General features: G+C 37.0%; 1 protein-coding gene across 3 annotated transcripts in view; it reads left to right on the top strand.

The window, feature by feature from the left end:
- Window positions 1-14,550, top strand: part of KDSR (3-ketodihydrosphingosine reductase) — a 28,632-nt gene that overhangs the window by 1,308 nt on the left and 12,774 nt on the right. For all 3 annotated transcript variants that reach the window (XR_012623550.1, XM_074826908.1, XM_074826900.1), the window contains exons 2-7: window positions 5,763-5,852; window positions 6,946-7,002; window positions 10,855-10,920; window positions 11,070-11,165; window positions 12,269-12,460; window positions 14,275-14,358. Coding sequence is in view for 2 of the 3 variants with exons in the window: in XM_074826908.1 (XP_074683009.1) it covers window positions 5,763-5,852; window positions 6,946-7,002; window positions 10,855-10,920; window positions 11,070-11,165; window positions 12,269-12,460; window positions 14,275-14,358 (585 nt within the window). In the remaining variant the exon portion in view is untranslated. The remainder of the gene's footprint in view (window positions 1-5,762; window positions 5,853-6,945; window positions 7,003-10,854; window positions 10,921-11,069; window positions 11,166-12,268; window positions 12,461-14,274; window positions 14,359-14,550) is intronic.

Here is a 14,550-nt window from a genome sequence, read left to right as displayed (position 1 = left end):
ATTTTGATTGTCTGTAGTCAAGATGGTAGAAGTCAGTCTTTAGAAGGAAGTCTTCAGAAGAACGTACTGTTGAAACGGTTGGTGAGTAGTACACCACTAGAAGTTGTATGTGTGTGTGGCTGGGGCCGGGGGAGAGGAAGGGGAGCAAGACCCAGGTGCTTTTAGGTGGATCACAGAGTAGTGAATTTGGATGCATGAGAGCAAGTGAATGAAGCAGTTGAAAGAATCAGGATCCTAGAATCAGCTTTTAAACTTGGCTTTAAATCCCTTAGGTATCTTCTATGCAGAGAAGCTGTAGTTTACTCTTTGGTTAAATTTACTTTTCTGGGGTGAGTAGCGCTTGCAAATGCCCTTTATTGCGGTGGGAGTTTGGGATAATCTAGAAGTTAGACCTTTTAGGTACAAGTGAATTTACATCTACTCGTAAGTTGTTTGGGGTTTTTTTAGCTCTGTATGGTGCCTTTTTTGTTTTGGGGTTTTTATCATTCTTTTTGGAGCTCCTCTTGGGAGGATGGACATGTCCCCAGAATAATTTAGACCCATCGAAGTTGCAACAGTATTCCCAAGTTGCTTTATGCAGTAGGTGTTACTTGGATGCTGTAACTGGCTTTACAGCATCCTAAACTGTGAGGTGTGTTTGAGCTTGCATTAAGGTTCTCTGGTTATGGCTCTTCTCACAGAAGTAATGGTTGGAAGGAGGAAACTTTCAGTACGATTTTAGGAACCCTTCAATACTATGTAAAAGCAAAGGTGAAGCAGACTTAAGGGCCATCTGCAACTTTTTATACAGAAATAGAATAGCAAACAAAAAGTAGATTAACATTTGGTAATCTTTGTCAGGCCTCAGTTAAACCCAGTCTTGAAATAAAGTATAAAGGAATAAAGACCTGCAAATTGCATATTTAGCTGGTTAAGCCTTCTCGAGAGGGCAAGTGATTTCTATTGCACAGTAAATATAATTTTGCAAGGTACACTTGAATAAATTGTTTTTCTGAGGCAGAAAAGGTCAGTCTTGTCTAGAAACTCTGCTTTCTGGGGGCCCGTTGAAAGTATCATGAAAATATATCTGTCATTTCTGAAGGAAGGTCATTGGGAACTTGAGAGGCTTTTACATACTAGTTATTGAATTTTCAGCTTAAGTCAGTGTTCTTTTCACTGTTAATCCTTCATTAAAAGTATTTCTCTCCACACCTAACAGTTACAGCTAATAGATGTTTGAGTTATGGCTACATAACTAACTCTGGCTGCCTTTTGGCATAGAAAACTTGCGGGTTTTTTCTGTCCTCTCCCAGAGTCATTTGCATGGTGGAAGCGCTAGCTGTGTCAGGCAAGGCATGCTTTCTGGAGGAATCATGATCAGAGGAGTCCCTTTTTCTTAGAAAAGAATAGGACTTATTCAGAGTGAGAGTCTACAGAACACCACATTACTAATGGTCTAATCTTGTGGGTTCCCCCCCCCCCCTTATCAGCTATGTATTTTGGTGATCCCAGTGAGCACCATTAAATAAAAAGGACTTCTATCAAATTGGCTCAAGCATCAGGTTTATTTAAAACAAAATGCTTTTTAGATGTTTAATACTACTTGCTGTTTCTAGCACAACTAGGAAAGTGTTCTTAAATAAAGGATATAAAAACTATTTTTGTGGTGTAGAGCTGCTGCTTCTTGTGCTGAACTTCTTCATGCTTCAAAATCCAGAAGACTTATTTTGTACGTCTTTTATTTTGCCTTTGGCTTTAACTCTTCTCCTTAGGTCTCAGACTACATACTAGCACACATCACCTATTCTGTGAGGATAAGCTATTATTTTGGTAGCTGGTTGTAATAGTAGACAGGAAAATGAACATACAGAATAAGGCAGTCATCACTGCTTCATGTGCCTCATGCTCACTTGCATTGCATCTAACTGCACTTTGTCAGGGATGTTATACCTGCCCTACACACATTCTCTCTGCTCTTCCTTTCCATTTTTCTACAAAGGTACTTTGCTGATGGAGCAGAATACAACAAAAAATATGTTAAGGCAAAAGTAGCCTTCTGTAAAATTCATGAGTGATGTTTAGAAACTGTCTTTGCTGAAATACCAGTGCTAACGTTCCTCCTCATGTTTCAGCCTTAATCTTTCTAAAACGAACTTGAAATTTCTGAAAAAAAACCCCTGAGATCTTGGTGATATGAATGCAGTTTATCAGAGTTTGTGGGCTAACAATGGCAGGAAATGTAAATATGTTCTCTGCTTGGGACTGTCTCCCATTCAGATTGAAAAGGGCCTTTCGCTTGGACGTAGTTCAGGATGATCATGCCAAATCCACATGCATAAGGGTCATCTCTAGTCTAGAAGTACTTCCACCACTTCTTGTGCAGAGCCAGTTTGATAGCTGCAATCAACTTTAAGGCTGGCCAATCTTGGTGTCTCAGCATTGCAGTTCTAGTGTTCAGAGTGATACAATCTGTGGTTTGGATGCATCCGAGTGGTTCGACAAGAGGTCATTTTTTGAGTCTAATCAGGCATACTGACCACTTAGAGCAGATTACAGGGATGTTCTGTTTCTGTGGAACTAAATACCTTCTGTCAGAGCACAGTCTAAAAGCATGAAGCTAGCTTGCATCCAGTGCTAAGTGAAAGTTAATAAGCTCTGCTGGAGATGCCACATCAATCAAGACTTGATTTTGATCATTCCTGATGACAGTTCTGTTAATTTGAAGCTGGACTGTCTCATCAGTTGAAGCAAATGTCCAGTATCTCAAATTTGAAAGTGAAACTCAGCAAGTCTCTGTACCTCACCCCAACATGTCCATTTAGCAAGGGGGAAATAAACCCTGTGATCCTTAGAAGTTGAACTCTATTATCAAGGATCATAGCTTGAGAAGTTGGAGTCAGACCCTTTTTGGAATAGTTAATTTGGTACCTGTTCTTCTCAAACACAGAAACAGCTTGATTAACACTGCTGAAGGGCTGGTAGTATTGCATTCTGAACATCTGAATTAATACTAGGGTTTAATTGTCCCTTCCTGTCAAGAAATTAGTTTGTGTTTTGGGTTGCTGTGACCAGCTTTTTATTTTTGCTAACTCCTCTGAGGCTGGGTTGCAGTGTATTTAAAAACGTGATCAGTGGCAATTCAAATGTCTGGAACTAATGAAGTGCAGTAGCACTGTAGAACTGTTGGCCACAGGGGTAAGTAACCTTATTTAATCTTAGTGGAGGAGATGTGTGTTCTTCCTTTAATTCTGAGCATCTATGTCAGTAACTTACCTACCTAACAGATTTCATGGATTTGCTTAGGCTAACTTCGTAGTAGCACAATGCAAAGTTTTCACTAGTGTTAGGGTTTCTTTTTTCTCCTGATACATTAGCATTCATGGTGAATGTTCCTTAAAGATGTGTGTATTAGTAACAACTTCCCACCTAAATGCTAAAATTCCCAGCAAATTGATATTGCCTTTGGTCATTGACCTATTTGACATAAGCCCTAGCCAGTGTTCTTTGGGTGTGACTGAATAAAAATTTCCCTTTCCAGTTTCTTGTGTGACTTCAGACCTTGTCTTTCTGAAATGAACGTTAGCATTGTCTGACAAGCCGGAGGCTTGGTGCCGGTACCTTCACCTTCAAAGAATTCCTCAAGCACTAGTGTAGTTGATCTGTTCATGATACTCAGCAGTTTGTGCAGGTAGTAATCAGCTGTCTCTCAGTGCTATGCCAAAAACTGGAATTGGAGCAGTCTTCTGTGCACATTAACTAGTTCACGTGCTGGTGTACCTGCTGCTGTTGAAGATCTGTAGAAGCAACTCACAAGTGCTGTAGAACTGAGGTATGCCTGAAATCTTTTAACCTTTTCAGAGATGTGTTGAAATCTTGCAGGCTATTTTGCGAATGTACCAAAATTCTTAACTACTTTCCATTATGAAGCATTAAATTAATTCTGGGGTTCTACTGAAGTCCCAAATCGTTAATTAACAGTTGCACTCTTACGGACTTTGTTTACTCTGAAAGCAGTCATCCTTGGTTCAGAACACTACAGATCAGGTTTCACATTTCTCAAACAGGACATGCATCTTGGAGTCATCCTCAAAGGTTAGTGTAGTGCGAAGCTAATCTTGCAGAGAGAGTCAGTTAGAAGCTAATCCGAAGCAGCTCTCTCTAATAATAGAGGAAGCCTCAAGAGCTGAAACAAGTCTTTGTGAATGTTACACCCATTCTTCACTGATTTGTGACTGCAGATGAACCAGTCAGAAACCATGGACCATGTAAATCTTTGTTTGCTGGGATTATTTGATTTACAGTAAGCTATTTCTGAAGGTTAGTGGTAAAATACTCATATGAAAGAAGAGTTTAGTGAGTCATGGGAATGTACTTCTGACTCTTCTGACTTTACTGCCTCCAGGAGTGGAAAGGATTTTAAGGATAATGCATCTGAAAGCAAAACTGAGGTCTTGGGAGATGAGGAGACAACGCAAGGCTTTTGGTAGGGTGTGTAGTTAGAGATTGATCTTTGCTCTTCCGCTAAATAGCTCAATGCTTCCATTTTCTCTTACTTAAACTGAAGGTGATGCTTTACTTTCTCTGAAGTTTTTTGAAAGGTTTTGACACCCCACCCCACCCCCCCCAAATTATTATTTCCAGAGAATTCTGAATATCTTTTTCCAATTATTAGGAAATCTGTATTTCAGAACTTGTTTCATCAACAGAATTTTTTTACAATGACTGCTTCTAGGCATTTTGTTCCAATGTTTTTCTCAATTATAGCCCCTAAATATGCTGTTAAAAGAAAATGCGTATAATTTGGGTATATAAGGAAGATGTCAGTGTTTGTTTAAGAACTAAAGGCACATGCAGTCTGAGGCTGGTCTTAAATGAACAAGTGATCTAAAGGCAGTGTCAGACATTTTTATTCTAGTCAAAAAGAGAGGTCAGGATTGTCGCCTACATCTTGTTCCACATGGAGATCATAAGTAGGTTTATTGAAGGTAGCAAGAGAGGTGTTAAGGTGACTTTAACCTGTATAGTAGCATCATTTGGCAGCATATCCTCCTCCAACATGTGATGCAGGGCTAGGTCATCACCCTGCATCTGTCTATAGACAAACTTAATTTCCTCTTTGCGTACAAGACTATTCAGTGTTATAGTTTTAGAGGAAGAAGAAAAGGTAGTAGAAATTTAGGTGCTGGCATCCTCACAAAACTGGAATAGCCGGATGGCATGGGCAGTTCAAGGTCCAGACTGGGGAACTAAGAAATACTCTGTAGAGGGCCAACTGTTGAATTAATGGAATTTTTTTAGTAAGAGAGAAGGTAATTTGTTTGTTTACATGATGATATCTTCATCAGGCAATTTACAATTGTTAATTTTACAAATAATTTCTACTGTGACCAGGTATGGAGGGGTGGTATGTAATTGTGTTATTATGGCTAACATTAGTAGCGATTTCAAGCTTTTAACTACTTCTGGCTTTAGAAATAACATATAGAACTTAGTCAAAGGCATGTGAAGGAGCCCATGTGGGAGTGGGTCTAAGTGTACTTGACATAAGAAATGAGCAAAAAATACCACTGAGGTAAAACTGGGTTTGGGGTAGAAACAAATGCTCATCAATCTATTCAGCTCTTATTTTTCATTTATACTCAAAAAGTAAACTAACTTTGTATTCATACCTCATTGGGTGATATTTTAATCAGTATATTTTTAGAATTTTTATTGGATTTGACTCATATAGGAGAAGGGAGGAGAATAATGGACTAACACTGCCATTTTCAAATAACTTTTAGGTAACTGGAGGCTCCAGTGGAATTGGAAAATGTATTGCTATTGAATGTTACAAGCAAGGTGCTTTCATAACACTGATTGCAAGGGATGAGGTAAGTGCATGTGTATTTTTACTGGCTAAACTCTGTTCACAAAATCTGTATAGGTGGGTAATAATTTTGGAGTTGATAATCAGTGTATATTTTAAGAGGATATTAAGCATTTCAAATTAATGCATTTGAATAGCAGAGGTGGCTGCCTTTTTAAGGAGTGTAGCTCAACATGGAATTTGTGATTAGCTTGCCTTAAAACTCTGCCAGTGCTATCACTTCACTAATTAATAGTTAATTATTTCACTGTCTAGATCTGTGGCAGAGGACAAAAGAAGGAAAAATCCTATATCCTTTAAAACTGTAGAATTTCCCTACAGTAAGTGACAACTGGGGGATTAAAGACAATTCTTAAAATTCACAGATTATTCAGCATTATATCATACTTTTTACTAGTGAAACTGTTCATCATGGCAATTTTGGAGGAAAAAGCGTTGCTTTGGGTTTTTTTAACTAAGAGGTATTCAAAATTTAGTTGGAATTACTTGTTTTCATAATGGTTTATTTTATTTATAGAGAAAAAAAAATTATTCAGGAAATTAAAGCACTTAACTTTTTGGGGGGCATCAGTCCCAGCTGTTTTTGATAATTTACTTACACTTGAGAACTTACTTTGCATAACCTGGAATGCAGCCAGAATTAACACAATTTTTCTTGAAAGGAGTATGACAATTTGAATTTACCAAATTTTAGTTTAACTTTTATTATAATTCTGTGACAGTGATTGTTCTGTGGAATGGTTTATGTAATATCATGTAAATATAAAATAGAACAAAATACAGGAGAAGAAAAATAATACCTACAGTCTTAGGTGCTCTGTGTAGTTGAATGGAACAGAAGCATTAAATCTGTTAGAGAAGTTGTTACTGGCTTTAGAAGATTAAGTGAAAAACAGGTAAGCAAGTTCTGGTAGCTGATGGATTTCATGTTTTCATCATATATATTCATAAATCTATACAATGACAATAATGAAGTGTTATAACTAGTTGAGGATAACTTTTTGTGGGTTTTAGGGAACCTCTTTAAGCCCCATTGAAATACTGAAGACTAATAATTGCTCTCAGAACTGCTTTATCTGTTCTCCTATCCATTTCAGAACAAGCTGTTGCAGACAAAGAAGGAAATAGAAAAGAATTGTGTTAATGACAAGCAGGTAAGATCACTGCTAACAGCAGCTGTTGTGTGTTTTGTTTAAGGTAGGATTACTGAACTATGTTGTAGTGACTGTCTTTAAAACAGAGCTGTTTGACAAAAATGAGTGAGGACTCAGTATTTGAATTCAAAAATGCCAATCTGTTTACGGAGATTTTCTGAACTCTGCTACATTTGATGCTGCCTAGCTCTAGTGCATTAGCCTGCTTTTCTTAAGAGAAGAAGATTGATATCTTCAGCTGTAGGTGTAGTAGGCTTCTTTGGATAGCTGCAATTTACTGTCACTTGATAAGCATTTGTAGTCTTTAAGATGAAGTGGAAGAACCAAATTTTTTTTAAGTCTCTTGCCTTTTGCAATTCATAAATACAGTGATTGTCGTGGGAAAGAAGTTTAGATACTTGTTTCCAGGTTTAATTCACTACGTCATACTTGTATTCCTTTTCCTGGCCAAGTACTGTAACAGACACACAAGTTAAATTTGTGAAGTTCTGAGACTTCTAAACACTGAAGCTGCTTTGGTGAATAGATAGTATGCATAAAGGCACTGTGTTAGAGCTTGCTGAGGTACTAGATTAAAATAGGTAAGCTTGCTATGTTCAAAATATGCAACTTCAAGACCAAATGCTGGAATTATTTTTTCACAGTATTAATAATCAAGGGGAGAGGGGAAACAGTATTGAGACTGTTAACATCTTTGACTGACTTCTCCTTTCTTGTGTTCCAGAACTCTTTTGTTACTTTCATGGTTACAAATAGCAATTTATTTGTCTGTGGAAAGGGATTTGAAAAGAAGCAATGGAAAAAGCCACATATGTGGTGGCAATAATGTTAGTACTAGCTGATACAAAGTTTTCTTAATACTTCCACTTATAAGACAAGATTCTGTCTTCACTTTCTTATATTTTTGTCAAATGGCTCAAGCGGATCTTTTTTTTTCTTGTGCATGCTGCCTTACTCAGATCAACTTTATTTGAAAAACTAAGCCATTTGAGGTGAGGAGAAACTATATTTTGCCCATTTTTGAAAAATAAATCCCGATAACCATTTTCTTTTAGCTGCCCTAGTAGTTTCCCAAGCTTAGCATTAATCTCTTGTCAAACACTGTGTCAGGATGTTCTTGTTAAAACATGTCCAAGCTTGATAGATGTGGACTTTTTAAAAGAATATTACTTGGTGCATTTTCCTAAGAGTTTCAGTTAAAATCTCTGAAAGTACCTTCAAGGTTGAGCAAGCTCTGTTGCAGACTGAGCAGGATTGCTTTTACAGAAGCAGCTCTAGACTTGCAGCCAGGTTAAGCACAGGCAGTGGGAGTGATAGGCAGGCTGGCTTTTCAGTAGCTATTGTTGGGTTGTAGACAAGGTCACAGGGAAGCCTGCCTGATCTAAATGCAAAGAACAGAACTAGAAAAAGCAGGGAGTCTGGGGCAAAGCTCATGCTGGAGCAGCAGGTCAGAAGCTGGGAAGTGAGGGTAGCTGAGCCAAAAGGAGCTGTACAAAAGGACTGCTGAAAGAGTGTAGAGAAAGGTGTTGTCTGATATACAGACTGTTATATTTACTAGATGTTGAGCTAAGAAGAAAAGATGCTCAGGAAAGATTACTTTTTATGTGAGCATAGGCTGTCACAGTTCAACTCTTGGATATATACGTGAAACCAGGTTGTGTTGACAACTAAGGTGTGACATCTACAAACATTTTAGTGTTCAACATTTGCATGCGATTTAGAGTGCTGACAGTGCAGCCTTTATTGGGTATAGGTGTGCAGTGGAACAAAACCCGTGCCCTTAAAGTGTTTTTTGCAATTTTTTTTAATCCCTTTCCTAATACAGAATATTCCCAGTTACTTCACTGGGAGTTGTATTGATCTTTTACTGTGAAAGCTTTATTAATGATCCAGCACCATGCAATATTTAGAACAAAAGGTGAGAAACAGGGCTGGGGATATTAAGACTATTTCTGGCAGCATATTCTGCGTCCTAGGCGTGGATCTATAGTGCACGCTTTGGAGTAAAGGTAATCAGTATATTGTAGCAGAAAAAAGAATATATAATAGAAGCAAAGAGGTGATTTGTATAAAGTGATAGTAGTCAATAAAAGCTGTGGTAGTTCTTGAGTGTGTTCACAGTATGAGTAACTAATCTGTGCAATCTGATGTATTAATCAACAGCTCCAATTTTGATACAGAACTGTGATTATTTTTTTTTCAACTTTCTCACTGATCTTTCAAAGACATCCAAATAATCAACATCATTTTCATTCAACTGCTATTTTGTTCTTAAACTTATGTAAAAGATAAATATTTCCAAAATGTAATAAATGCCCTAAGGGGAGATGCATGCAGACCTGCCAATAACTTGCACTACAAGTTTACTCTGATGTCCAACTATACACAATGCTGGGAGGCAGGAATAGCCAACCTGCTGTGCAGGAATGGCAAGCAGATACTGTTTATGCAGCTAAGAAGTGTTGCAGTCTGACCAGAGGCAGAACTGACAAATGACTAGCTGCCAAAGCAGTTAGTTACACTGTGGTAAGCCTTTTTTGTGTGTGTGTCCACGTGCTTCATCACAAGTGGTCATGATGATACTTTTTACAAACTGGTGATGACTTTGTTTTATTTCACCTCAAACTGAGTTTAAATAAATTGGCCAAAGTAACAGAAAGGATAGAAATAGGAATAAGAATACAGGACTCTCTCCTTTTATTGTGGTATGAGATTGCTTTGCCTTTCAAGATGATGAATTGCCCCAAAGCTTTGCTGATTGCTCAGCAGAGAGGGTAGCTTATTTGTCAATACCTAGCCAAGCTGGAGTTTGTAGTGATCTTACAGTTTGTAAGCAGTAACCCAAAAGCAGTGCTTCCTTTGGCCAGAAGTTGATTTGAAGATGCTTCAAAATCTAGATTCTGAGATCATCTTGCCGAAAGTAATCAGTAACTTTCAAGAAAAATGGGGCTTAACTTGTAGCTGTAACAAAACTTAAATATCACTGTCATCTGTTTCTTGTCATCCTGTCTTCCCTGCCCCCCCCCCCCCCGCCCCCCCAGTGCTTATTCTCATTTTTCTGTTAACTTTCAAACTAAAACCCATAATCTTGGGTTTCCAGACAAGGAGTAAACATATACACGTTACTTCACTTTTTAGATGTTTATGACACTGCAACTAGTCAGCTTCTCACAGAATTTTTATTTTAGTTGTGCTTTTGACATGTCGCAATTAAACAGTATGCAACTAAGTTTACTACTATTATTAAAAAAAAATTATGAAAAAGTGGGTAGCGTGCATTGTCAGTACTAACACTTGCTTTATAAATTTTGGAAAAGTTTTTTTGCAGTGCTGGTGCTGCAGTTTCAGATCAACACTGCAACCATGCCTTTCTGTGACGTGGGAAAGAAAAATTGTTTTTCTTAAAGATGAGCCTAAGCCACACAAATGGTTTGACTTGTGTTTAGCGCTGGTGAAAGTTAAATGTAGCACTGTGGAATTTTGACTGCCTTAGTTAGAATAGTTTTTACTAAACTTTATGTAAATAATTCAAGTCGTAGTGTGTCTTAGTACAGTAAATTAGAAATTATACTTGGCACATGAGTAGCTGCTTTGAAAATGCTGAAGTGCTTATTGTTTCTTAATATAATCTTTATTATACTAGAATGTGTGTGTGTGTGAGGGGGAGGAGCTTGAAGGGGGCAGGGATTGCTTTCTCCAGTGTGGGAGAAGTGCAACCTGTCCTGTGAAAAAGACTTCTTGTTTTTCTGGAAAAGATATGTCATTGGGTTTTGTTTCATTTTGAAAGGCTCAGAGTCAACAGATGCTGGACTTCCTGTGTTGTAAAAATGTTCTTTCACTTTCCTTTCCTAGGTTGTGCTATGTATTTCTGTTGATGTATCTAAAGACTATGAACAAGTGGAGAACGTTCTAAAACAGGTGAGGAAGTAATTGATTGACCTATGTATCTTAAGCTTATTTGGATGTGATGTATTTCTAATGGAAATAGTTTCTTATAAATGATACTGTGCTATAGGAAGGGGTTTTTTCCTGCTAAAGAACATCTTAACCTCTGTCTCCTCTTCTAGGCTCAGGAGAAGCTGGGGCCAGTTGACATGCTTGTAAACTGTGCAGGAACATCAGTTACAGGAAAATTTGAGGATATTGAAGTGAATTCTTTTGAAGTGAGTGAGCATACTTTTTTCTTTTATTATACGATGATTTCTTTTTCAACCATTCTAATGATTAGATTGCATTCCTATATCTTTGCACACTTTGTATGAATAGTGATACACTTGATTTGTGCTGTCAGAATTAGGTGTGTCTTTAGATTTGCGAGGATTGCCTCTGATTTCTCACCTAACTATTGGTCCATTGATGGGTTGGAACAGTGAATTCTCCCTCTGGAGTCAGTCCTCAAGCCGGCAAAAAAGCCTGGCATGGGTTTTTTTATAGTTTAATGCACTGTGAAAGGCACTGAATTTCACATGGTCTCATTTTTTTTTTCTGGTGAAGATTTTTTTTTTTTAATCTTTAATTAAAAATTCGGCTGTTATCAGTGTTCAGTTCTTGAGGTGCACAAATTGTTTGCAGCTTGAGAAGCTGCTGCTCTGATGAAAAGACAAAAAAAAACCCTAAGCCCCTGTATTTTGGTTACTTTATGCCCACAGCTGTCAGGCCCCCAGTCATCTACAGATAACATTGAATCATCGGAAAATAGTAAATAGGCATAATTTTTTATAATAAATTTGAATCATCCATTCTATTGCTTGTATAGGCTATCACTTGTGTTTTAGGTCTTATAGAGAGTGTAATTAAAGACTTCCCCTTGTCCTGCCAAAGAATAAAGTCTCTGAAATGCATAAATACACAGAATTTTTCCTGTTTCCTGTTTTAGAAAGCTCTTTAAACTTTCATTTCAGTATGTTTTCATACATCTGCGTAAATGGATTGCTTCCTGGACACTGTTTAGGTTAGATTTTCCCTCAAATATGCTTCTTTTTTCCCTGAAGGTCATATGGTTCACAGTATTATCAGTATCCTGGATGCTATTAAGACTTGTAAATAGACTGGATTTCAGCTTGAAGAGAGATTTTTAGCTATAAAATGGTTTATGAAGCTGTAGAATAGAAAACAATTGTTGTTTCTTTTGCCAGCTGATAGAACTACAAATCTAGTGAACTTCATTGTTAAAGCAGACTGAAATAGGAATTTTGATAAATAATATCACACAGCTGAAGGATTCTGAATCTGTGGCTCAAATACCATATTAATATCGTTTGTACAGAGATTAATGGCAGTCAATTATCTGGGTAGTGTTTACCCAAGTCGAGCAGTAATCGCTACCATGAAGGAACGACGAATGGGAAGGATTGTGTTTGTATCATCTCAGGCTGGGCAATTAGGCCTATTTGGTTATACAGCTTATTCTCCAACAAAGTTTGCTCTTCGAGGATTGGCTGAAGCCCTGCAAATGGAGGTATGTGTGCAATAATTTTAAGTATTTTTGATTCTAAACAAAATTTTTTTTAAAATATCAGCACAGCACATTTTCATTTAAATAGTTCTCTTTTTGTCTTGTGCAGCACTGCTGATATCTGTGCTATGCTGGCCCTTTTTTGGCAGCAGTACAATCCTATTACTCTGCATGGGGTTGCAGAAACTAAGCTGATTTCAATTGCATAAGAGGGAATAGATTGAATCTGTTCCTAGAACTGAAGATGACCACATGTGCAGACTTTTTAAAAATCTTTTATTTTAACTAGAAGGACTTGGGTTTTAAGACTTTTGAGTAAAAGACTTTTTCAAGTCTCATAAGTGCACAATGCTATTGAAGCATGAGGGGTAGACCAGTGTTTCACAACTTCTTTGTGAGGCCATGGTAAGTGGTGTGTGAACCATACGAAACAGTAAAACTTGTAAGCTGGAATTTTAGAATTGTCCAACAAAAAAATTTGTGTTGACAGTGGTTCACCCTCTTAAATTTTGGTATATATGAGCTTTTTAGAGTGCGACGATCTAAGCTTATGTGTAAGTCAAGACTAAAATCCAAACAAACACTGTTTTCATTATTCAGTGGAACAAGGTTGGTAAGTACATTGTATTAAGACAGGTACAATTTATTTGAAAATTACTTCCCTTATTCTTCTGTTAAGAATGTATATTTTAGTTGTTAAGCATTTATATATTAAGTGTCTGTGTTTGTTTTTAAACCCTTGCATAGTCCCTGTTGTTACCCTGTTCTGTTCAGTGTAGTTGTATGCCTTGATCAGGATAAGAATGTGGGGTAAAACTGCCTGTTATTGCTTCTGGCCTGCCAAAGAGAACATGACTGCATGGTCTTTCTTCAGACCAGTGACATATTTTTGTGAAGATCGAGTTATTCAAAACTAAAAATAGGGCGTTTATGGACCTGTGATGTGGTATTTCAGTAAGTGTTTTCAATATAGAATGTTTCATAATACAAATAAAAATGCTTAGTGCTTTACAATATTTTGCTTTATCTTAGCCCTCTGAATATTTTCGTTAAAAGCCTTATTTGTATTGGAGTACAGATTTGCATTGTAGTAGTTTCTGAATAGTAGTGCAGTAAGTGATAAGTGATATAGTTCCATGACACACACGTCACAAATACATAACTAAATGCAATCCTTGACATGAGACTTTCCATTTTTCCTCACATTTTCTACTTATTTTTTTGTCTCCTTAGCCTTTGACTCCTTGCAAGTTTATACGATGGGTTGAAAAGCCTTGTGACTTAAGTATACCTCTTAAAGATACCAAATTTGAATTCTACATTTTTTGTTGTTTTTCTTATATTTGTCCAGCAGTGAAAATATGTTGACATAAACAACAACAAAAGCACCATGCTAATAAGCCTCAGTGAAAGTCTTTTTGGCCTCGTGTCTGTGAACATCAGGTACTGGTGTTTGGCAATGGTTTAGTCTTTTTTTAAATTGAAATTGGTAAAATTACAGAGCTAAACTACTTTCATATGCCTCCTAAATATCTTAAAACACTTAGATTCATCAAATAGTTTGCATCGAATGCAAAGTTTTTTTAGATATTTTTATTAAAACAACACAACCATTTTTTTTTTTAAATCTTTGGTTTGCTTTCTCATTTGACAAAGCTGTCAGTCTTGCAAGTGCTGAATGTGAGGGTGACTTAACACTAGAAGCAGTTTGAATTCATGTTTGCTGTATTTCTTTGGTACAAGAGAAGTTAATGAAGTTCTGAGGGATGTGTAAAGGCTGTCAGTATTAAGATAACACTTACTTTTGTAAAATACAGGTAAAACCGTATAATATCTACGTAACAGTGGCCTATCCTCCAGATACAGACACACCTGGCTTTGCAGAAGAAAGTAAAACAAAGGTAAACTGTCCTTCAGTAATACTGTAATGTTTTTAAAGGCTTGCTTCACAGTAAGCAATGCATTTCAGATTTCATTCACTTCCATAGTACTTTGGAAATCAGTGCATAGTAAGATTTTTAAGAAGTACTTTTAAACACTTCAATTTTATCAACTTAACTACTCAGAGTTAAATAGCTTATAGGATAACTTTG

The sequence above is a fragment of the Strix aluco genome, chromosome 1, assembly GCF_031877795.1.
Source record: "Strix aluco isolate bStrAlu1 chromosome 1, bStrAlu1.hap1, whole genome shotgun sequence".
In the NCBI taxonomy this organism is placed as follows: Eukaryota; Metazoa; Chordata; class Aves; order Strigiformes; family Strigidae; genus Strix; species Strix aluco.
Note: the sequence above shows the minus strand (reverse complement) of the source record. Positions and strands in the feature narration are given on the sequence as shown.